Source organism: Elgaria multicarinata, chromosome 3 (genome assembly GCF_023053635.1).
Source record: "Elgaria multicarinata webbii isolate HBS135686 ecotype San Diego chromosome 3, rElgMul1.1.pri, whole genome shotgun sequence".
In the NCBI taxonomy this organism is placed as follows: Eukaryota; Metazoa; Chordata; class Lepidosauria; order Squamata; family Anguidae; genus Elgaria; species Elgaria multicarinata.
The window spans coordinates 155764854-155790068 of record NC_086173.1 but is presented as its reverse complement, the minus strand read 5'-3'; the positions used below and the strand labels follow the sequence as shown (position 1 = coordinate 155790068).

The following is a 25215-nucleotide window of genomic DNA, read 5'->3' as shown; positions in this document are numbered from 1 at the left end:
GTCAAGTATATGTGCTGACAGAAGCTCTTTCCACACTCAGAGCACTCCAACCATTTCTCCCTGTTGATAATATTGGTTGAAACCCTGATATCTTGGAATTCCCTGCCTCTGGAGGTCAGGCAGGCTTTGTAGGAATACCAACTTTGTAGGAATACCAACACAGGAATACCAACTTTGTATTCCTTTCGGTGCCTCCTGAAAACGTCATTGTTCCAGGAAGCGTTTCCTTAATGACCAGCCACGGTTCACAGTTCACCTTTCATTTGCTTCTTTTAAAAATCTATTTTAAGGTGTTTTATTCTGTCTTTATTGAATTTGATCTTGTACACCGCTCCGAAATTTTGAATGGGGAGCGGTATAAAAATAAATAAAATATCTTCAAATAATGGCACTCCAATAGCAGAGCTGGGACCTTACTCACAGAATGTAACAAGCAATTAGGGATTTCAAACCAGTTTTTCTGACACACACACACACACACACACACACACACACACGCCTCCCACTGCATAAAGTTTAAAGGAAGAATGGCAAGAACTTGCAAACATCCTCACTGATAGATTATTGTTATTAGTGTTTAATTGTACAGCATCACTGTTATGCATAGCACTACACAGAGTAGAAGGCCCCTGCCCCCACAGAGCTTACAATCTAATATTCCTCATAAGGGAAGCAACCAAGGAAAGGGGGTGAGGTAGAGAGGGACGTGATATGCAGTAATATGCAGGTTCAGTGGCAGGTGATTTGGCTAAAAGGCTGAGTTACAGTAGAAAGCCAATCAATCAATCGTTATTTATTACGGTCGCAGACCAACAAAATCAACATAAAACATGCAAAGGATAAAAAGTGACTTCAAAATAAAATACAGCTTGGTGAAGTTCCTTCTCTCAGGAGGATTGCAACGTTATTTCTCTAATTTGCATTGAGGTCACAATCATCCCTCCCTGATCCTGGGATCCCCTGTGCGTCATGGGAACGCACAGGGACAATCCCAGGGATCACCCCGGGATCTCGCCCCATCTAGCTATGGCCAGAGAGACCCTTTCAGTAATATGGGAGGACACATCCCTTAAACAAATTAATGCCAAAGTTGTGGGGTTACATCCAGAAAAGGCTGTTAATAATGGAAAGATGAACTTCTTTCTGCATTCCTCGTACATGTTACAATGCAAAACGACACGTTCGACAGATTCTATTGCTCCAGTACCACAGGGACATATCCGTTCATTAACCAGGATTTTACTAAATCGTCCTAGTAGTGCTGATGGCAACACATTACAGTGAAGGTAAATGCTCTTCTAGACTTTGGAATGGTTAACGCATACAGATATGAAGCTGCAGTGAGAGTCCATAGTTATTAAAATTATTACAGAGCAGTGGAGGGCAAGATTTGTTAGCAGCAATTCTTAAACGCTGTAGATCTAGGTCTATTAATCTTTGAACAACAAGAGATTGGGCCTTCTGGAGCCCACCGTGGAAAGGCAGGGTGAATGAATGAATGAATGAATGAATGAATGAATGAATACCTTTATTGAATAAGTCTACAGGGGATATGGGGAGCTGAGCCAAAGGCTTAGAGAAAAGGTGGGTTTTAGGAGGGTGTGGAAGAAAGAGAGGAGAGACAAAAGGGAGTCCGTCTTCCCTCAGCTTGTGATGTGATGATGGCCGCCGACGGATATGGCTTTAAAACAGGATCAGCCAAATTCAAGGAGAGCGAGGCTTTCAATGGCTACAAGTCACAATAGGTATATTGTTCCACCCCTGGGATCAGGGACATCAGGCCATTCAATACCAGCTGATGCAAGATAACATCAAGAGAGGCTGCCGCACTCATGTCCTGCTTTTGGTCTTCTACTAAGCATCTTGCCAGCCCCTGTGAGGAACAGGCTGCTGGACCGGGGAGGCCTCTGGTCTGATCCAGCACAGCTCTACTACTGTTACAAGAAGGCGAAGAGGGAACATTATCCAGAGAGGCCATGTTCTCGCAGGTCTCCTCCATGACCTCCCTGTGCAGAGCCCTCTGGCCCGGATCCAGCAGGGCCCATTCCTCCTCCGTGAAATGCACAGTCACCTCCTCAAAGCTCAAGGGGCCCTGAAAAAAGGAAGAAGAAATGTTTCTTTCTAGGCCGTAACGACACCATCCCAAAAGACAGTAATGGTGAGAGGGATGGGAGTTCTCCTGCAGGATCCAGAGCTAAATTAATGGCGCCCTGCAAGAAAGGCAAATGCTATTTTGGGCTGCACTAATAGAAGTATAGCTTCCAAATAACATGAGGTACTGGTTCCTCTCTATTCAGCCCTGGTTAGGCCTCATCTAGAGTATTGCATCCGGTTCTGGGCTCCACAATTCAAGAAGGACGCAGACAAGCTGGAGCGTGTTCAGAGGAGGGCAACCAGGAAGATCAGGGGTTTGGAAACAAAGCCTTATGAAGAGAGACTGAAAGAACTGGGCATGTTTAGCCTGGAGAAGAGAAGATTGAGGGGAGACATGAGAGCACTCTTCAAATACTTAAAAGGTTGTCACACAGAGGAGGGCCAGGATCTCTTCTCAATCCTCCGAGAGTGCAGGACACGGAATAACGGGCTCAAGTTACAGGAAGCCAGATTCCAGCTGGACATCAGGAAAAACTTCCTGACTGTTAGAGCAGTACAACAAAGGAACCAGTTACCTAGGGAGGTTGTGGGCTCTCCCACACTAGAGGCATTCTAGAGGCAGCTGGACAAGCATGTCAGGGATGCTTAAGGGTGGATTCCTGCATTGAGCAGGGGGTTGGACTCGATGGCCTTATAGGCCCCTTCCAACTCTACTATTCTATGATTCTAGGACAGCTTTCAAAGAAGGAAAAGGAAAGAGTCCTAATGTGTGGAGGCACCTAGGACGGAGGTACCTAGGCTCTCGGCCTCCCATCTCCCCTCAATGAGCCCTCCCGTACCTGTTCTGGCTTCCCAAGGGCTGACTCAACTTGACTGCAAAGGGAAGACAGCTCAGAAACAGCCCACAAAGTCATTTCATTATCTCTGAGTAATGTTCCAATTCCTGTGAGGAAGACAATAATACGGGAAGTTAACATATAACTGCGTAAGTATTTCAGGTCCTTGAGTGACAACAGTATCACTACAATACTTTTGGGAATAATTCAAAGTTTCTAGTTTGGATTCATATCAAGTCTTAAGCTATAGAAACAAAGCACCTTTTCAATTTCCTAAAGAGGCTAGGGAGAAGTGTCTCCCCCTTACAGAGGGTCAAGGAGGGCATGAAAAGCAGCTTGTTGATTGCAGGCGCGTTCGAGGGGAGGAAGACAGTGTAGAAATATGCGCAATTTGCCTCACCCAGTGAGGTGGCCTCTCCGTCACTCTGCTGTACGATTCCCATGAACATCGCCCCTGCGTGGCCTCTGGCGGAGCGTTCTCCGCCTTGGGGGAATCAGTGGTTGCTCTGGCCAACACTCCCGGCACCTGGAATGAGGAGCCCAGGAAAGGAAAGGGGAAGAGGGATTAGGAGAGAAAAGAAACAGGGCAGCAGAAACCAAGAAGTGTTTCTCCACCTCCTTGAACGCAAGCCTGGCATGAGAAGAGGACTAGAACGGGGCATCTCGAGCTGCCTCCTAAAGCCAACTGAGAGAGGAAAAGCTCAGAGAGGTAGGGCTCCTTTCCGGAACTTCGCAAGACCCGTAAGGTCTCTTGTGATCCCCAAGGAGAGCCTGCTTCGGTCAGAACCACTATGCTATGGAAGGGTAAGGGGCAGTTGGGACGTCCTTTCCTTGGATGACACCCAGGCCTTAGCTAGACCTACTTCATAGTCCGCGACGGAGGAGGGAAAATCTCGCGTTGTGGTTAACACTAGGGATGTGCTCTGCTTCTCCTCGAACCAGAGAAGCAGGAGCGGAGCGGGGGGCTTCGCCTACCCTTAAGGCGGAGGCGAAGAGAGTCGGGAGGCTGCGGATTGAGGCAAAGAGGATCGCCTCAATCCGGAGCTTCGCCTGAAGGTAAGGGGGGGGGAGGGGGACTAATCTGGCACTGCCAGCGCCGCCATCCATGCAGTGGCGGTGGCGGCACCAGGTAAGGGAGCAGGGAGGAGGGACACTTACCTTCCTCCGTCGCCGGCTTCAATTGAGGCCCCGGTTGAAGCTGGAAGTGAAGGCCGAGGCCTCTTCCGGCTTCAACTGGGGCCTCAATTTAATCCCGCGACGGAGGAAGGTAAGGGGGCGGGGGCTGGGCCGGGGCAGGGGGCTGGCCTACCTGGCACTGCCGGTGCCGCCATCCATGCAGCGGCGGTGGCGCCAGGTAAGGAAGCAGGGAGGAGGGACGCTTACCTTCCTCCATCGCCGGCTTCAATTGAAGCCCCGGTTGAAGCTGGAAGTGAAGGCCAAGGCCTCTTCCAGCTTCAACCAGGGCCTCAATTGAATCCCGCGACGGAGGAAGGTAAGGGGGCAGGGTGGGTGGGTGGTTTCTCTTTCGCCGCCGCCGTCCATATAGTGACGGCAGCGAAGCTGGATCTCGCTCCGCTGAGCGGAGCGGGAGACGGGCAGAGCGGTGTGAAGAGGATCGGGGCCGATCTGGATTTTCCGGATCAGGCCACGAAGCGGATTGGGGGGTCCGTGCACACCCCTAGTTAACACAATATCCCTCCTCCGTTTACACATGAGGCGCGACCACCTCAGGAGGAGAGGTGTCACGCCCGCCATTTTTTTTTAAGAGGAAGAAGCGCACGAACGCTCGTGCGCTAAAGGAAAGGTTTTTTTAAAAATTTAATTACTTCTCCTGCTCCCCCCACCCTACCCCCGATGGGCGCGGAGCCAGGTCAAACCGCGGCAACGGGCCACACGTTCCGCAGTCTCGGGCTCAGCCCGGGACCGCGGAAAAAGCGGGGCCAAAGGGGAGGGCGAGATCCCGGGGCAAGGGAGGGATGATCCCTCCCTGATCCTGGGATCCCCTGTGCGTGATGTGGACACAAACGGATGATCCCGGGGTTCGCCCTGGGATTTTGCCCGGTCTAGCTAAGGCCCCAGAAAGAGGCAGGCTCCTGGCTGGGATTTTTAGGACACACATTCTCCTGAAAGCACTCAGGAGGAAAACCTCTCACCTCTTCCTTTTCCTGTTTTATGTCCTCTGCCTGGCTCAGGAGGAAACCTCTTGCCAGGCCCACTGCTTGGGAACCGAGGGCGTTCTTCTGCACTGTTTTTCCCCCAGAATGCCCCACTGCTCCCAGCCTCAAGGTCCTCCTGGTCTCTTCCTGCTTCAGGCTCTGCTGAAGTTTGCTCCTCCGTCTTCAATCCGTGCCCAAAGGAACCCTCAGACAGGGCTGAGGGATGGCCTTGTTCTGGTGCCGTTTTCTTTCTTGAGGGACGGCCTGCTCAAACATGCGCAGCTATGAAGCCCTGCAAAGCCAACAACTTGTCATGTGTCACAACAATTACCTTCTGGAGGCTGGAAGTTATTTCACAAGAAAAGCAAATAATTCTGAAGAGCAAACTGCCCTTCTCTCTCTCTGTCAGAAAGGATAAACTACCGTAGGGGTGGGCAACTTGTGGTGCTCCTGATAGTTTAGACTACAATTCCCAGCAACCCTGGTTTGCATTATTTATTTATTTATTACATTTCTATACCACCCAATAGCCGGAGCTCTCTGGGCGGTTCACAAAAATTAAGACCATTCCAAGTATAAAACAACAGTATAAAACCATAATATAAAATACAATATAAAAGCTCAACCAGATAAAAACAGCAGCAATGCAAAATGCATTAGCCACATGATGGACACTAATTCTATTCTATTCTATTTATTACCTTTATATCCCGCATTTTTCCCTCCAAGGAACCCAGGGCGGCATTATCCTCACAACAACCCTGTGAGGTCGGTTGGGCTGAGAGTCTGTGACTGGCCCAAAGTCACCCGGTGGGTTTCCATGGCCGAGTGGGGACTAGAACCCGGATCTCCCGACTCCCAGGCCAACACCTTAGCCACTACACCACACTGGCTCTAACCCAGCGCCCTCATCCATATCCCTTTTCTTTACCTTCTCTTTCAGCCCACCGTACAAATACAGAGCAGTCTAAAACCAGATTCACAGGACAAGAGCTTGAATTTTCTCCCCAGGAATAGACTGCAGGATCTCCTGAGTTAGCAGAGAGGAGGAAATAAGCTTCCCTGATGCAAATGTTGTGCAGGAACCAGAACCAAATACCTGCTCCTTTTGCTTGCATGTCCAACCCACACTAACCCTCTACGGCAGCTTTTGGTCTCACCCCGATGCACTGTGCACTACTCACCTGATTATTCCCCACAGAGGATCCTGATGCTACAAGCAGGGAAAATGAGCCAGGCAGCTGCCAGGCAGTGTTTCCAAGCTCAATTCAAAGTTCTGGGTTTGACCTTTAAAGCCCTAAACAGTTTGGGACCAAGTTACCTGAAGATCCACCTTCACCCACATCAGCCTGCCTGCACTTTCAGAAAGTTCTCCTTGCCCACCCTCCATGAGAGGTTTTAGGTGGGTGTCCACACAGGAGAGAACCATCTCTGCAGTGGCCTCATACCTTTGTCATGCTGCAGGACACGGAATAACGGGCTCAGGTTACAGGAAGCCAGATTCCAGCTGGACATCAGGAAAAACCTCCTATTAGAGCAGTACAACAATGGAACCAGTTACCTAGGAAGGTGGTGGGCTCTCCCACACCAGAGGCCTTCAAGAGGCAGCTGGACAAGCATCTGTCGGGGATGCTTTAGGTGGATTCCTGCATTGAGCAGGGGGTTGGACTCGATGGCCTTATAAGCCCCTTCCAACGCTACTATTCTATGATTCTATGAAACAAAATCCAGTCGGAGGCCAACTATGCACCATCCTTGCAGGCTTTTAAGAAGGCCTTGAAAACATTGGCTTTTATTGTTTTTAATAGCTATTTTGTTGTGTTTATGTTTTTATTGCTTTTAATATTTTAACTGCTTTTAATATTTTAACTGCTTTTATGTATTTTATTGTTGCAAGCCGCCTTGGGAGGGCTTCTGCCTTTTAAGGTGACCAAGAAACGTTTTAAATAAATGAGAAGCTACTTTCCGAAGGAGAGGAACAGAAGAGGAAGGGATTTTTCTTTCTCCCCAGATGGTTTTCCTGAAATTCCTTCTCCCTCTCTTTCACCAGATAGTATGGTGTTTGTATGTATGGGGTGGTGGTGGTAGAATACCCCTTTAAATGTTGCCCTGCAAAAGAGAATGAACAGATCTGGCCCATGAAGGTGTTGACGCTCATTCATCATTCTGGACTTTTCTGTCTTTTTCTCCAGCAATGCCCTCTGCGGTCACTAGTGACCCCTGACCTCCCTCACCTTTTCCTGATGACCTTTGTCAAAGCATTTCCCTGTCCCAAATGCCCCCCACATACTACTAAGCCAGACTTCCTCAACCTGGGGAGCTCCAGATGTGTTGGACTACAACTCCCAGAATGCCCCAGCCCTGGCTGGGGCATTCTGGGAGATGCAGTCCAACACATCTGGAGCGCCCTAGGTTGAGGAAGGCTGTCCTAAGCTGTCCTTGTGGTCCCCCACCCAACCCTATCCAATAATAACTTTTAATCATTATTACATTTCTATCCCACCCTTTCTCCTCTTGCAAAGAACCCAAGGTAGCTCACATGGTCCTCCTCCTCCTCTCCATTTTATTCTTACAACAACCCTGCGAGATACGTTAGGCGGAGAGTGAACGACTTGTCCAAAGTCACTCAGGGGGCTTCATGGCCAAGTGGGGATTAGAACCCGGATCTCCTAAGTCCCAGTCCGACACTTCAATCACTACACTACACTAGCTGGCAGGTTCTGCTTGATCCATTTACTCTTGTTTGATCTGGGGAATGTACAAGATTAGACAGGAGGAGGGCGACTGAGGCTATCTAGAAGAGCAGACAATAAGAGTTGGGGAAATGCTGAGCCCAGAGTCGAGAAGATTAAGGGAGACATGATAGCCGTCTTCAAATATTTGAAGGCTGTCATGCAGAAGTTTGAGCAGACATCTTCTCCGTTGCTCCGGAGGGCAGGACTAGAACCAATGATAGAAGCAGATTTCAGCTAGAAGTTAGGAGAAACTTCCTGTGGAATACATTGCCTCAGGAGGAGGTGGGTTTTCATTTGCTGGAGATATTTAAGCCAAGCCTGGATGGATAGCGAAGGAGGAAAAGAAGCAACAGGAAAAGGTTTTCAAGAGATTTATTTATTTATTTTATTGCATTTGTATCCCGCTTTTTTCCTCCAAGGAATTCAAGGCAGCATACATAATCTCCCCCCCCTCTCCATTTTATCCTCGCAACAACAACCCTGTGAGGTAGGTTGGGTTGAGAGTCTGTGACTGGCCCAAAGTCACCCAGTGGGTTTCTTAGGCCGACTGGGGACTAGAACCCGGATCTCCAGAATCCTAATCCAACACTAACCACTACACAGCAGTACACAAGAGATGCGATAGGAAAAAGTAAGCAACAGCCAGAAAGGATTGAAGCTGGGGAGGGGACAGAAAGGAAAGTTTCTAGACAAGGAAATGGCGGTTGTGTGGGGAGGAAGCAGCCAGGTTCCCCAGGGACTCTTTTTTTCTCCCTACACCTGCCCCCTACACACGTCGCCCCAAGTTTGAGCATAGGCTGAGATTGTTGGATATGGGCGGAGGGAGGGGGGCAATGGATCATCTGGCTATGCTGCTGATCCTAGCTCCCTTTGCTTTCTAGGGAGGTCCAGTGGATTCCTCCTAGGGATCTGTCCTCGCCCCTTTCAAGAAATCTGGGTCGTCGTTGGCTTAATTCCGCCCCCCACCCAAATCCTTTTAAAGCATTGCTCAGGGAGAGGCGATCAACTTGGGTCTGAGTGCAAGTTCTGCCCTTCCGCCTTCCTTTGCAAACAGGGGGCGGGGGCTTTGGCCCCCGGAGGTACTCACCACGGCAGCTCCCACCCTGCAGAAGGGCAGCCACCCCACAGGAGCAAGAGGCGCCCCTGAGCCAGGAGCCCCCTCGGGATGGATAGGTCGGAACCCCGCGACTGTGTCACCGTCTTCCTCTCTCCCTCTGCGCCCTCCAGGGAGGCCACGCGGTCATCTGCGGTGCCCTGGGAAGCCCGTCCAGGGATGCTGAGCGGGAATTTTCGGCCAATGAAAAAAACGCGTCAGTACCTCCGTTGACGGTTGCTGGGCAGGAAAGAGAAACAGAGAAAATAGGGGGCGGGGCGGGGAATCCCGTGTTGAGTCGGTTTTGCACCCGAAGCAACAAGGAAGGTTTTTGGTTCGTTTGTTTTTACTGCAGCAGCCCCTGGCCTGGTTTAGACAACACGCTAAACCATGCAATAATGGTTAAGGAACATGGTTTAGCATGTTGTCTGAACCAGGCCTCTGAAAGAATGTCACATCCCCTAGGGCAGAAGCTTTGGTGTGGACCGGTTTCCTCGGATGCTAGCCAAAGGCCATCCAATGCATCTCCTGGGATTCCCCGTCCTCCACCTTGGAAGAGAGGGAGAATCCTAGAATCCTAGAATAGTAGAGTTGGAAGGGGCCTATAAGGCCATCGAGTCCAACCCCCTGCTCAATGCAGGAATCTGCCGTAAAGCATCCGTGACAGATGACAGTCCAGCTGCCTCTTGAATGGAAGGAATAAGAACAGTGATGCTGGATAGAACTAAGGATAAATCCAATGGAAGTCCAACTTAGAATCATAGAATCATAGAATAGCAGAGTTGGAAGGGGCCTACAAGGCCATCGAGTCCATCCCCCTGCTCAATGCAGGAATCCACCCTAAAGCATCCCTGACAGATGGTTGTCCAGCTGCCTCTTGAATGCCTCTAGTGTGGGAGAGCCCACAACCTCCCTAGGTAACTGATTCCATTGTTGCACTGCTCTAACAGTCAGGAAGTTTTTCCTGATGTCCAGCTGGAATCTGGCTTCCTTTAACTTGAGCCCGTTATTCCGTGTCCTGCACTCTGGGAGGATCGAGAAAAGATCCTGGCCCTCCTCTGTGTGACAACCTTTTAAGTATTTGAAGAATGCTATCATGTCTCCCCTCAATCTTCTCTTCTCCAGGCTAAAGTAGAGCCATTTAAATGAATGGGGCTTCAGGGAGTCATGACTAACTTAAACCCCATTCATTTCAGTAGGATTTATGTTGGGTTTTACCCCAAGGGTCCATCTAGTCCAGTGTTAAGTTGACACAGTGGCCAACCAGCTGCCCCAATGGGCAGCCCAGAAGCAGGACATGAGGGCAACAGCACCCTTCTGCCCATGTTCTCCAGAAACTGGTGCACACAGGCTTACTGCCTCTGATACTGGAAGTAGCACATAGCAATCAGGGCTAGTAGCTATTGATAACCTTCGCCTCCAGGAATTTGTCTGACCCCCTTTTAAAGCCATCCAAAATGGCAGCCATCACTACATCTTGTGGAATAAATGGGAGGAGGATACTTGGGTGCATTGCACTGGCATTGCACTCTGTCTGACAATTAAACATCATTATTATTATTATTATTATTATTATTATTATTTATTACATTTTTATACCACCCCATAGTCAAAGCTTTCTGGGAGGTTTGCAAAAGATTCTCTTTCTTCAAGGATACTTCCTGCCTGGCTGCTGTCCAAGGGAAATAGCATTTATAGATGAATGTCATTTAGGATTTCACTTAGTGTCATTCCTGTAACTAAAATGATCAAGGGACTGGAGCATCTCCCCTTTGAGGGAAGGTTACAATAGCTAGGATAGTTCAGCTTGGGAAAAAGGAAGGTAAAGGGAGACATGATAGAGGTGTACAAAATTATTGGATAGGGAGACATTTTTCTCCCTCTACCATAATAGTAGAACCCAATGAAGGTTATCCCATGAAGCTAATTGGTGGAAGATTCAGGATAAATAAAAGGAAATACTTCTTCACAGAGCACATAGTTAAACTATGGAATTCACTACCACAAGATATAGTAAAGGCCACCAATTTGGATGGCTTTAAAAGGGGGTTGGATCAATTCCTGGATGAGAAGGCTATCAATGGCTACTAGCCCTGATGGCTATGTGCAACCTCCAGTAACAGAGGAAATAAGCCTGTATACACTAGTTGCTGGGGAACATGGGTGCGAGGGTGCTGTTGCACCATGTCCTGCTTGTTCATCCCTGGCGGATGGCTGGTTGGCCACTGTGTGAACAGAGGGCTGGACTAGATGGACCCTTGGTAGATGGTAGGACTAGATGGAGTCCTCTATTATTTATTCTATTTTGCATTTATTACCAATCTAATGAGCTCAAGGCAGCATACAGTGTTCTGTTCCCCTGGGCACAGGCATGCCTTTAATTTTTCCAGATCTTTGTTTTACTATTCCCTGGCTTTTCAATAGTAGGCTGCAATCCTAGGCACGTTCTCATTTCAGCCCAGAAACCGGTGACGAAAGCGGGGATTCCGTTTCTCATTAGCCGAATATTCCCGCTCAGCATTCCTGGACTTCCCAGCCTTCTGCAGACGAGCGCCCAGCCGCGAAGAGGGAACGCCGTGGAGATCGGGTCGGGGGGCTTCCGATCCACCGATCCCGAGCGGGTTTCTGCACCAGGGACGCCTCTTGCTCCGGGGACGGGGGGTGCCCTTCTGCTGGGCGGGAGATGCTTAGGTGAGTTCTTCCGGGGCCTAAATTTTAAAGTAATTCCCCCGTTTGCAAAGGCGGAGGGGGATGAATTTGCACTCAGACCCCGCCAGATTGCATGCCTGTAAAACGACTCGTGGGGCAATGAATTCTAGGGGTGGGTGGGGATGCAAATATGAAGAGCACGTTTGAGAGCCCCATACTGGATCACCCTGGAACAGCGTTTCTCATACTGGTGGGGGCCACCAGTGGGGCTCAGCCCACGTTTAAGGGGCTGCAGCCCACCCATTTCCTCCTCACCTGCTTGCTGGCAAAACTAGGATGACCATAGGAAAAGGAGGACAGGGCTCCTGTATTTTTAACAGTTGCATAGAAAAGGGAATTTCAGCAGGTGTCATTTGCTTATATGGAAAACCTGTTGAAATTCCCTCTTCTTCACAACAGTTAAAGGTGCAGGTGCCCTGCCCTCTTTTAAATCTGGTCACAGTACAGCTGCAGTATAGCTCCTGCAGCTTCAACTGTTGTGATGAAGAGGAAATTTCACCAGGTGTGATATGCATGCAAATGACACTTGCTGAAATTCCCTTTTTTTTGCAACTATTAAAGATACAGGAGTCCTGTCCTCCTTTTCATGTGGTCATCCTAGCAAAACCAGCAGCACCTAGGCATGCACAGTGCGGAGGCACACCTGGGAACAGATGGTTAGAGAGGGAGCCTGTAGCCCCGAAAAGTGGCGGAGGTAGGTTGGGGGAAAAGAAAGAGACAATGGATGAACAACGAAGCATGTGGTATCATAAACTATGTATTATTATTCACATTAATATACTGACCTACTGGTTAAAAAGCCATCAAGCTTGTCCGCAAGCAATTTGAAATACTAAAACCGTAACGCAATAAGAAGGGCTTGGATCCAGATTAACACTGGATCAACTGCGCTCGCAGAAGTGGAGTTCCCCATCTGCTCGTTCCCATGGCAGCCCCTACACGGAGAGTCAGGACATCTTGCAGAATTGGGAGGGGGTGTTCCTCCAAAAGCAGCGGAGGGACCCCGGGTGATCGGAGCCTTTCCTTTGGATGGAGGCAGATCCTGGATCCAACCCCAGACTATTAAAAAACCACAGAACATAACAATATAACTCGTACATCCTTAAATTTAAAATAGGCATTTCTGATGGCATAACTTTCGTGGAAACTGTCATTTCTTCATTTGCGTGAAATGTTAACCTCAAGACTGCAGATGTGTATGCTGGGGATGTGTGTGTGTGTGTGTGTGTACAAGTGTGCAAATTGTAAACAGTGAGGTCAAATGGAATGTAGGAAGCGTACACACAGCGATGGTTAGGTAGAACGCTCCGCCTTGATGAGCAGCATCTGACAAATCCACAAAAGCTTCTGCCATCATGAATGTATTAGTCTTAGGTGCCACAAGACTCTTGGTTGTTTTGGCTGCAACAGAAGCTGGCTGAGTTGCTTTACACACATACACTTGCACTCACAACCCCAAACCAAAGTCCTTCTCATCTACCTACTCATCTCCTTCATGGGGGTCCTCCCATGAAGCTGATTGATGGGAGATTCAGGACAGATAAAAGGAAGGACTACTTTGCACAGCACAGAGTCAAACTATGGAATTTGCTACCACAAGATGGCCATCAATTTGGATGACTTTAGAATCATAGAATAGTAGAGTTGGAAGGAGCCTATAAGGCCATCAAGTCCAACCCCCTGCTCAATGCAGGAATCCACTGCTTTAAAAGAGGGTTTATTTATTTATTACATTTATATACCGCCCCATAGCTGAAGCTCTCTGGGTGGTTTACAAAAGTTAAAAACAGTAAACGTTAAAAAAGTATACAAAAACATAAAAACAACAGTATAAAAACAACAGTATCCATTTAAAAACAAAAGTTCTGGGGTCCATTAAAAAACAAACTTAGCGTTGTTAAATGCTGTTAAATGCCTGGGAGAAGAGAAAAATCTTGACCTGGCGCCTGAAAGATAACAGTGTTGGCACCTGGCGAGCCTCATCGGGGAAATCATTCCACAGTCGGGGGGCCACCACCGAAAAGGCCCTCTCCCTTGTTGCCATCCTCCGAGCTTCCCTCGGAGTAGGCACTTGGTGGAGGACCTTAGATGTTGCGCACAGTGTACGGGTAGGTTCATATTGGTTGAATATATTCCTGGAGGAGAAGGCTATCAATGGCTACTAGCCCTGGCGGTTATGGGTTACCTCCAGTATCAGAGGCAGTAAGCCTGTTTACAACAGTGCTGGGGAACATGGGTGGGAGGGTGCTGTTGCACCATGTCCTGCTTTGTTGGTCCCTGATCGACAGCTGGTTGGCCACTGTGAAAAGAGTGCTGGACTAGATGGACCCTGGGTCTGATCCAGCATGACACTTCTTATGAATGTGGAGGAAACAATGACCTGTGTGATAATCATTCACACATTGAACCGTACCTTTCAGATTCTGGTGATGATGATGGTGGCCATGTTGACTACAGCCTATTAGGATATGCAATATATGAACAGTTATGTTACGTTATAGTAACTACTGTTCCAAAAAGATGATAGTGAATGACTTTGATAACACTGCAGTTACATTACATATTACTATCAACATTAAACTGCCACCTATTAAACTTATTACGTATTAAAATACTTTAATAATTATTACTATTATTATTATTTATTGCATTTTTATACCGCCCAATAGCCGAAGCTCCCTGGGTGCTTATACTCCCTACTAGGCATTAAAAATGCAATTTAATACACACACAAAATAAATTCCAGTAGGATTTTTCTTGTTCTGCCTTTATTACCTGTGTAACACCTAAAACTAGTTTACAGATAGGGCTGATATTATAAATACACAAATATCTAAAAAGCTATTGACTTTTGAGTCAAAGTTGTAACTATCAAATTTATATTTCTATGAAATGCCTACAAAGTGTAACATTATAAATTAGGGTGACCATATGAAAATGAGGACAGGGTTTCTGTATCTTTAACAGTTGAATAGAAAAGGGAATTGCAGCAGGTGTCATTTGTATGCATGCAGCACGTGGTGAAATACCCTCTTCATCACAACAGTTAGAGCTGCAGGAGCCCTGCCCTCTTCTGTATTGGGTCAAGGTTTAACTGTTGTGATGAAGAGGGAATTTCACCAGGTGCTGCATGCATAAAAATGACACCTGCTGAAATCCTCTTTTCAGCTAAAGATACAAAAGCCCTGTCCTCCTTTTCATATGGTCACCCTATCATAAATTAGAATTCATCCACTATTTACAGAGATATTCATGATTTTTGTGAATTTTGATGGTGGCCTTCCTCCCTAGGTAACTCTTACCTTACAACTCAGTGGTTGACGAAATAACCAACAGTGGCACTACACAGCATGATAACCAATGGTGGGTTAAATAACCAATTCTGCTTAGATGTGGTTCTTTGCATGGGTTATTTCGGCCAAATAACCAACTTTTGGTTAAAAAACTCCCTCCACACAACATCATAACCCATGACTATTTAAACCACCGTTCGTTAACATGTTGTCTGAAACCAGTCTATATGTATCCAAACCAGGAATTTTTCCCTATGCCCAAAGATATTGTGGTAAAAGACAATTTCACTCAAGGAACTGAAATGCAAACATGCTTATTATTGTTTATTTTTATACTTTTATTACAAGTATAAAATGTCTTCCCACCTTTGTTGCGTTCTTCATAGGAAATGGAAGCATCCTCAAAGATTCTGAAATGATACTATGGGCTCCTTCAAGGCTTCCTCTTTCTGGTGGAGTGGAAACGGCGCTTGTGAAGCCAGAACAGGTATGGGAGGGATCACTGAGGGGAGACGGTAGAAAGCAGAGCATCTGGGCGCCTCTGTCCTCTGCACACACCCTTGGGCCTCAAATCCTGGCCTTTCCCCCTTCCCTTCTCTGGAAGCTGTCCTTTAAGGGTTCTACTGATTTACCCCTCAATCCTGCAAGCGAATCTCCACCAACTTTCCTTTCCTTTTGGATTTGTACATTACCTACTCAGAGAAAAAGTTTTCTTCTGCTTTCAGGGTCTCGTGTCATTTAAGGATGTGACTGTATACTTTACGAAGGAGGAGTGGGTCCTGCTGGATCCAGGCCAGAGGGCTCTCCACAGGGAAGTCATGGAGGAGACCTGTGAGAATCTGGCCTCTTTGGGTAAAGCTTCCAATTTTCCCTTGTTATAACATAAATGCTGTGCTGGATCTGTCCAAAGGCTTCTCTGGTCTAGAATCCTGGGTAAAATTCAACATAAGTCCCTATTTAAATTACACCAATTGAAATTAATAGAGCTTGTGTTAATCATGGCTAACTTAAGTCCCATTCATTTCAATGGATCTCCTCTAAGTAGGACTTGTATTGGATTTTTTACTCTCTGTTTTCCAGAGTTGCCAACAAGATGTTTTTCAGTAAGGCCACAAATATTGCAAATTGTGTTCTCCTGCCATTCTTTCCCAACAGCTGTTATTCAGTGGCAGACTTCTCTGATCCTGGAGATAGTGCATTGACAATCGTGGCTAGTAGCTATCGATAGCATTATCCTCCATGTATTCGTCTAATCCCCTTTTAGAGCAGTGTATTTTACTTGCTATCACCTTATCGTATGGAAGTGAATTCCTTCGTTTAACTATGCGCTGTGAGAAGAAGTTGTTCTTTTTGTCTGTCCTGAATCTCCTTCGGTTCTGCTTGGTTGGATGACCCCGGGTTCTAGTATTATGAGAGAGGGAGAATAACTTCTCTGGAACGGACCTCAGGTTCCAAGATACGTAATTAGATCCAAACAACAGGGTGAGATTAACACAAATTTATAAAATAAAGGCAAGAACAGAATTCAGTTAATGAAGAAAGGGGAGTCAAAACATAAAACACTGATGCAAGAATAAAGAAAAACTTCCAGAATTTAAACAAATACAGTTTCAACAAATCTGTTGCAGTCCTGTCCCTGCTTCCTCCAATCTCCGGAGGTGTCCCTTCAGAAAACGCAAACCCCCAAAGACCTGTTTTCTTCTTCAGGCAGGCCTGACACAGCACAGATCCTTCACTCTCTCACAGTAAGAGCTCCCTTTCTCTTGTTAGATCTGCTACTCTTGGCCTTCTGCTGTCACAGGTGCTTATTCTCTACTTCATCTGTTTCCTCCTTTCTCTCATGAAGACTTTCTTCAGCTTCTCTCTCGGTCAGCCATGTCTCCTTCTCTCAGCTCTTCTCCTCTTCTCCCTTCTCCCATCAAATCAACCGTCAACATTCTTTTTCCGTTCCCTGGCAACATGCTCCCTTCTCCCGCCTCTGCTGTATCTATCTGATACTTTCAGCTCCTTCTACACCACTTTCTCTACACCATGAATTGTTTTATACTTCCCTATCATACCCCGTCCAACCCATTTTCTGCACTTCTTCCAGCTCAAGAAAAAATCTTTTTGAGTTGCAGTGACCAGAATTGTATAGATTATTCCAAGTACAGTAGCAGCAGAGATTCATATAAAGGTGTTACGATAGTATTTCTTCGATTCTAAGACGCCATCGATTCTAAGACGCACCCCATTTTTAGAGATGTTTATTTTGGAAAAAGGGGCATCTTAGAATCGAAGAAATACTTCCCTCACCGCCCAGCCAACCTCCTCCCCCCCTCCGCGCTTTCTTCTAATGGTTGTGTCCTTTTCTTTTTTCCCTCTTTGAGAGAAGAAACAGCCGTTTGCACAGGAAGAAGGGGGGCGTTGAAACAAAGAGTAAACAATATTTTCGGGCGGGGAGAGAGAGGAGAAGACGCAATTAAGGAGCTAAAACGCTTAACTCTCCAGTCCCGCTCTTTACTTGTCTGTGCACCAGGGGACGACGACACGCGAGTAAGTCCCATGGAAATCGATGGGACTTACGAATTGACTAACAAAAAACCAGGCGCTTACCCTCCCAGCTCCTCCTCGCTCACATGGCTCGAGGCTGCTGCAGGAGCTTCCTCTTTTCCTCTTACCGTATTGCTTCGATTCTAAGACGCCATCGATTCTAAGGCACACTCCATTTTTAGAGCTGTTTATTTAGGGGAAAAAGTGCGTCTTAGAATAGAAGAAATACGGTAGCAGCAATTTTGTTTTCAATTCCTTCTCTAGTGATCCCTAACATGGAATTTGCCCTTTTCCTATTTGGTGCACACTGTTTTGACCTTTCATTAAGCTATCTAATATGACCCCAAGATCCATTTCCTGGTCAGAACATAAAATGAGCCATGCTGGATCATCTAGTCTAGCACTTTGTTCACTAAGCGGCCAACCAACTGTTGACCAGGAACCCACAAGTGGGACACGGGTGCAACAGCATCCCACTGCCCATGTTCCCCAGCTTACTGCCTCTGATACTGGAGGCAACACATAGCCACCAGGACTAGTAGCCATTGATAGCCTTCTCCTCCAGGAGTTTATCCCGCTGTTGTGTTTCCCAAAACCTCCCGCCTTATAGGGAGACAATAAAGAGGTCTGCCACGTAATCCACAAAGCTTTATTCAGGCAATAAACATCTCTTCCCACCTGAAGAGAGTCTTACCTGGAGGAACTTTCCTCTAGGCAAAACTATGCAGACTAAGCGAGACAATTGTCCTTTCAAGAAAAAGGGAAAGTCATTTCCCAGAATGCTTTAACTTCAAGGAGACTGGTTCTGAAGAAGCCTTTGGTGAGAAGCTACCCTTCTTTCACCTTCCTTTAGCTCTGGATGTTTGAGTCTGCGACAGACTCTAGGATCAGCTAGCCCTGAAGTGCCCTCCCCCTCTGAAGAATACCGATTTCCCACAGACTGTGTGTTGTTAACATTTTCAGAGATAAGGTCTGGCAAAAGTTCATTCTCAGCTGGTGAAGAGCCTGAGAGCGTCACCTCCCCTACTCCCTGTGTAGGCTGGTACGTTTCTAGCGCTGTCTCTTCTGCTTCAGAATCTGATTCCTATTGATCGCCTGAAACTCCTTTCCCCAGCCTAAGGGGAACAGGCCTAGTCATGACACCACCACCCTCTTAAAGCTATCCAAACTGGTGGCTATCACCACATCTTGTGGTGGTGAATTCCATAGTTTACCTATGCACTGTGTGAAGAAGTCCTTCCTTTTATCTGTCCTGAATCTCCCACTAATCAGCTTCATGGGATCACCCCATTAGGTTCTAGTATTATGGGAGAGGGAGAAAAATCTTTCCTTATCCTAGGGTGACCCTATGGAAAGGAGGACAGGGCTCCTGTATCTTTAACAGTTGCATAGAAAAGGGAATTTCAGCAGATGTCATTTGTATATATGGAGAACGTGGTGAAATTCCCTCTTCATCACAACAGTTAAAGTGCAGAAGCTATATTAGAGTGTCCTGATTTAAAAGAGGGCAGGGCACCTGCAGCTTTAACTGTTGTGATGAAGAGGGAATTTCACTAGGTTCTCCATATGTACAAATTACACCTGCTGAAATTCCCTTTTCTATGCAACTGTTAAAAGATACAGGAGCCCTGTCCTTCTTTTTCATATGGTCACCCTACCCTGTCCACATTCTCCACACCAGGCATCATTTTGTCCACCTCTATCAGGTATCTTTGCCTCTTTTTTTTCCAAGCTAAACAATTGCAGCTGATGTAACGTTTCCTCAAAGGGAGATGCTCCTGCGTCATCTTAGTTGTCCTTCAGCTGGAGGAACTTTGTCAACGTGGAAAGGGAAGTCTGTGTCTAAAGTGGGGGGAAAATACCTAATGAATACCAGGTCTTAAGAACCATATTGCCATTTCACACTGTATTTATTTATTTATTGCATTTATATACCGCCCCATAGCCAAAGCTCTCTGGGCAGTTTACACTGTACCATATTAAATTGCCAAGAATTATCTGCTTTGATTTTGAGTGGCCTTTGAGGGTCCCATATAACCATCTTTCCCCATGCTGCCACTAAGTGTCTTCATTTTGAGATGGTAGAATTTGATTGTGTGAGCTAATGCATACAAAGGATTTGAATCCTGTCCACGACTGTGAATTCTATTGATCATCAGGGGATATTCAGTCTCTTTAGAAATTTCTTCACTCCTACTAAAGTTTTTTCCCCTCATTTAAAGTAGCAATTGATTGGGTTTATTCCCTGAACTGACCATCTGTTCATCACTGATCAGATGTCTCTTTTTATTCCTTCAGGTGATGGGAAGGGCAGCAATAAAAAGAGAAAGCAGCAGAGAATAAAAGAAAAAGAAAAACAGAAGTGTAGAAGCAGAAGAACAAGCAAAATCTTTGCTCCTCAAATGGCTGAGTTTCCTGAAATTCCAATAGTAGAAAAATATCATGAAGGCGGCGAAAGGAATATTCACAACAGGGAGAAACTGTTAGAATGCTCTGTGTGTGGAAAAAGCTTCCGTTGGCAGATTTACCTTACCATGCATCAAAGAATTCACAGAGAAGAGAAAACATATAAATGCTTGGAGTGTGGAAAACAATTTAGTCGTAAATCAGACTTTAATTTGCATCGAAAATTCCACAAAGGCAAGAAGCTTTATAAATGTTCAGCATGTGGGAAAAGTTTCCATCAGAACACACATCTTAAATTACATCAAAGAATCCACAGAGGCAAGAAGCCCTATCACTGTTCTGAGTGTGGAAAGAGTTTCGGTCATAGTGTAACCCTGACTTTACATCAAAGAATCCACACAGGTGAGAAGCCCTATAAATGTTTAGTGTGTGAAAAGGCCTTTCATCAGAGTACGCATATTAAATCACACCTAAGAAGCCACACAGGTGAAAAGCCCTATAAATGCTCCAAGTGTGGAAAGTGTTTCGCTGAGAACAAAAGCCTTAAAGAGCATCAAAGTTGCCACACAGGTGAGAAGCCCTATAAATGCTCTGAGTGCGAAAAGGGCTTTGTTCGTAGAAGAACCCTTAAAAGGCATAAAAGAATTCACACGGGAGAGAAGCCCTATAAATGCCCTGCGTGTGAAAAAAGCTTCACTAATAGTGGAAGCCTTAAAGTGCATCAAAGAATTCACACAGAGAAGATCTATAAATGCACCGAGTGTGAGAAAAGTTTCAAGAAGAGCATAAAACTTGCTATACATCAAAGTATTCACACAGGTGAGAAGCCTTATGAATGTTTGGTGTGTGAAGCACGCTTCCATCGGAATGCGCATCTTAAATCACATGAAAGAAGCCACACAAGTGAAAAACCCTATAAATGTTCAGAGTGTGGAAAGAGCTTCTTTGACAGCAAAAGCCTTAAAGAGCACCAAAGAATACATACTGGCGAGAGGCCCTATCAATGCTCTGAGTGTGGAAAAAGCTTCATTTATAGAAGAACTCTTAAAAGACATTTAATAATTCACACAAATGAGAAGCCATATAAATGTTCTGAGTGTGGAAAGAGTTTCAGTAATAGCGGTAACCTTAAATCACATCAAAGAATTCACACAGAAGATAAACCATATCAGTGCTTTGAATGTGGAAAGAGCTTCAGTCGGAGCACACACCTTAACAATCATCGAAGAGTTCACACAGGGGAGAAGCCCTATGAATGCTCTGAATGTGGAAAGAATTTCAGAGATAGCACTGGCTATAAAGAGCATCAAAGAATTCACACAGGCGAGAAGCCCTATAGGTGTTCAGTGTGTGGAAATGATTTTAGTAATAGCAGAACCCTTAAAGAACATAAAGGATTTCACATAAGTGAAAACCCCTATAAATGCTCAGAATGTGGAAAGAGCTTCAGTTGTAGCACAAACCTTAAAATACACCTAAGACTTCATACAGGGGAGAAACTTCACAAATGCTCTCAGTGTGAAAAAAGCTTCAGCCGAAGCACACACCTTAAAAGACACCAAAGGACTCACACAGATGAGAAGCCCTATAAATGCTCTGAATGTGGAAAGAGTTTCAGAGACAACATAAAATGTACCATACACCAAAGAATTCACACAGGTGAAAAGCCCTATTTATGCTCAGAGTGTGGGAAGAGCTTCAGTTGTAGCACTCGCCTTAAAACACATGAAAGAATTCACACAGGTGAGAAGCCTTATAAATGCTCTGAGTGTGGAAATAACTTCAGTTGTAGTGCACGCCTTAAAACACATCAAAGAATCCACTCAGGCGAGAAGCCTTATAATTGCTCTGAGTGTGGAGAGAGTTTTAGTCATAGCGTAACCCTGAAATCACATCAAAGAATTCACACAGGGGAGAAGCCCTACAAATGCTCTGAATGCGGAAAGAGCTTCTGTCGCAGCACAGACTTTAATTCCCATCAAAGAATCCACACTGGTGAGGAACTGTATAAATGCTTGTTGTGTGGGAAGAGTTTCAGTCGAAAAACACATCTTAATAGACATCAAAGAATTCATACAGGTGAGAAGCCCTATAAATGCTCAGAATGCGGAAAGAGTTTTAGTATTAATGGTAATTTGAAAGTGCATCAAAGAATTCACACCAGGAAGAAGTCCTAAATATCGCCTTCCATGACAGTACACATTTTAGTTCAAATTAAAGGATGCACGCAGGGAGAAATTGTGTAAATTCTTGTAGTGACTGGAATGTGGGATGATCGTCCGATCGAGCACACCACTTCATTTTAAAAGATTCAAACCCAGGAGAAAGTATACAAATAATTGTAGCAGATTATATTTGACCAGCCAAATCTTAATAATAAACGGGGTTCACACAAGGTAGTCCTCAAAATCAGTCCTCAAAATGTGGTGGAGACATTTCCATTGTTATGGAAATTGTTATGGATTATTTATTTTGATTAGTATGCTCAATTTCTTTTTCTTTTTCCTTGATAAGATTGTAAGAACCGACGATTATCTCCAATAAAACTTATTGACTATTTATTACTATATGGTGTTGGTGGTTGTTTTTGGCTCCAGTCTCCAGTGAACTGCCCAGAGAGCTTCAGCTATTAGGCGGTATAAAAATGTAATAAATAAATAAAAAAGAATGTAGGCAGAAGTTGCTGGCACACTGTATCATTTGCGTAGAAGCATCTGCTTTTGTTTTCTAGGATCTCCTTAAATCCTGCTTGCTATTTATTTGGCAAGAGCAAATAAATGTTTAAATGTGGTGTGCATAAGCATACAGAATACATTTTAGGGGGAATAATATGCATGTTGAGGCAGAAAAAATGTCCTACAATTCTCAGCTTGGCTGGTTGGAAGGATGCTGGAAGTTGTAAGAATTTTTTTCTTTCTAAACACGCATAGGTTTGCACCATTTATTAATAATGTAATTCATGAAGTACTTTCCACAATTGGAAGTGTGATAAATCTCAGAGGAGAAATATTATTACCCTTTTCTGGAATCCTCACAAGGAACAACAGTATGCAGTATCTATCAGATTGACACTTATGTGCATTTTGTTGATGGTTTATTCCCTAATCAGAGACTTCGGTTCAACTACTTTGGCCTTTTGCGGAGGGAAATGTTTAAGATATTTAATAAGCACAGAATATTAACTCGATCTTGTGTGCTGTGTGCAGAAGTCCTTCCTTTTATCTGTCCTAGGCCTAATCTACACCAAGCTGGAGCGGAGGAGGGCAACGAGGATGATCAGGGGTCTGGAAACAAAGCCCTATGAGGAGAGACTGAAAGAACTGGGCATGTTTAGCCTGGAGAAGATAAGATTGGGGGGACACATGATATCACTCTTCAAATACTTAAATGGTTGTCACACAGAGGAAGGCCAGGATCTTCTCGATCCTCGCAGAGTGCAGGACACGGAATAACGAGCTCAAGTTACAGGAAGCCAGATTCCGGCTGGACATCAGGAAAAACTTTCTGACTGTTAGAGCAGTACGACAATGGAATCAGTTACCTAGGGAGGTTGTGGGCTCTCCCACACTGGAGGCCTTCAAGAGGCAGCTGGACAACCATCTGTCAGGTATGCTTTGAGGTGGATTCCTGCATTGAGCAGGGGGTTGGACTCGATGGCCTTATAGGCAGGTGCCACACTACTGCTTTATAGTGGTATTGATGTGCACTGTTGGGGCCCATTGACACAAACCATATACCGCTTTCATAGTGCTATATCCTGCTTGGTGTGGCTCCTGCCTTTTATATACCACTTTCATCGTGCAATATCCTGCTTGGTGTAGGGTTTCATGGGGTGACCCCATTGGGTTCTAGTGTTATAACAGGCAGAAAAATGACTGAGAGCAGGGTGCTATTTTCTATTCCCCTTCAGGCAATAAAAATAGCTTGGTCTAGCCCTTTGGAGATTTTTGCTGTTAACTGAAGCTTCACAATTTTAGAAACCACAAAGATCCTAGCAAGCAAGCAATGCTTTCAAAATACCTCTCCATCTCCTTTCCATGGTACAGTTGGCTGCACTGAAGACTCCTAAAGTGAGACAATTGCAGAGCTGTAACTGGCAGGGGACAGATTTTGAGGTCAGCAGTGATGACGCCTGATCCAAAGGGTGCCGTGAAGGATCAGTCCACAAACAAGATTGTGCGCTCCTTTGATGAGCACGCTGGTACTGAAAGCAGAAAGGGCGATACCTTGACTGCTAGCAAAACTGGTTTCTCCAGCAACAGGGGCTATGGGAAAGGTAGGAGGGCTGGGAAAAACTTCTGCTTAAGACATGTGCCAAGCACTGTACAGAATCCAGGTGTGCTCCTTATTTTGAAGCTTAAGTGGACATGGTCCTAACTCCATCCTCTTTCAATCAAATCATGATTGTGCCCCATTTCTGAATTCAGTTTAGCTATCTCCACCCACTTCATTTGCTCTGATCCTCCCTCCAAGTGGAAAAAAAACCACAACCTTCCAGTCTCTCCCATTTCCACTTCCAAGATATATTCATTGCCTTTACACTGTAAAACTTTAATGTCCAGCAGTCATCCTCGCAGGCAAGCTGTCCAGAGGGAGAGCAGGGCCATTCCACCCACCCTGCTGCAAGAATTTCCCCCCTCTTTCCTTCGCCTTCCTTTTTCCTTGTATGGTACCATTTTAGACTAAGTTTAAAACTTTGCACTGCTGTCTGGTTCTATTTGGGTATTTATATTTTATACTGTAGTTTTAAACTGTTACGTTGTGTTTTATTGTGTTGTATTTTACAGTTTCAATCGTTTTGAACTGCCTAGAGAACTTTACCTATTTGGGGGTACAAGACCATCCAGGCCCACCCTAGGGAGTTCTTCAGGACACAAAGCACAGCTGCTTTGAGTGCTGGATTTTGGCAGAAGGGTGAGATATAAATGACAGAATATAATCCTACTGCTCCTTGTATTGTTTTTTTTTTTACTATTGTTATCATTGGAATTCTTTTTAATACTGGGCCCATTCAGAAGACACCTTAAACCATGACTTTAACCACAGTAAATAAGGCTTTTTGTTTTGTTCAACATGGTTAAAGTCGTGGTTTAAGGTGTCTTCTGAAGTGAACACAACCATTGTTTTTCTTCTCTGTAGCGGCACCATCTGGAAAACCCTCCCTGACGCGGTTCAGGAGGAAAATGTAACATCCTTTAAATGCCTCTTGAAAACATGTCTTTTCACACAGGCTTTTCCCTGGGCTGTAACTTATTTTCCTTTTATAAGGTACTTTAAATTTTATAGTTCATGTTATGATCTGACTTGTATTTATAGTTTTGTACTGGGCAGTATAAAAAGGTAATGCATAAAATTAATGTG

At 45.4% G+C, this 25215-nt stretch overlaps 1 protein-coding gene across 1 annotated transcript; it reads left to right on the top strand.

Annotated features, from left to right (window-relative positions):
• Positions 1-8986: 8986 nt before the first annotated feature.
• Positions 8987-22031, top strand: LOC134395599 (zinc finger protein 883-like). Its single transcript, XM_063121758.1, has 5 exons — positions 8987-9135; positions 11415-11605; positions 20281-20725; positions 20807-21200; positions 21372-22031. Exons 1-5 carry the CDS (start codon positions 8987-8989, stop codon positions 22029-22031), a joined length of 1839 nt encoding a protein of 612 aa, XP_062977828.1.
• Positions 22032-25215: the final 3184 nt, after the last annotated feature.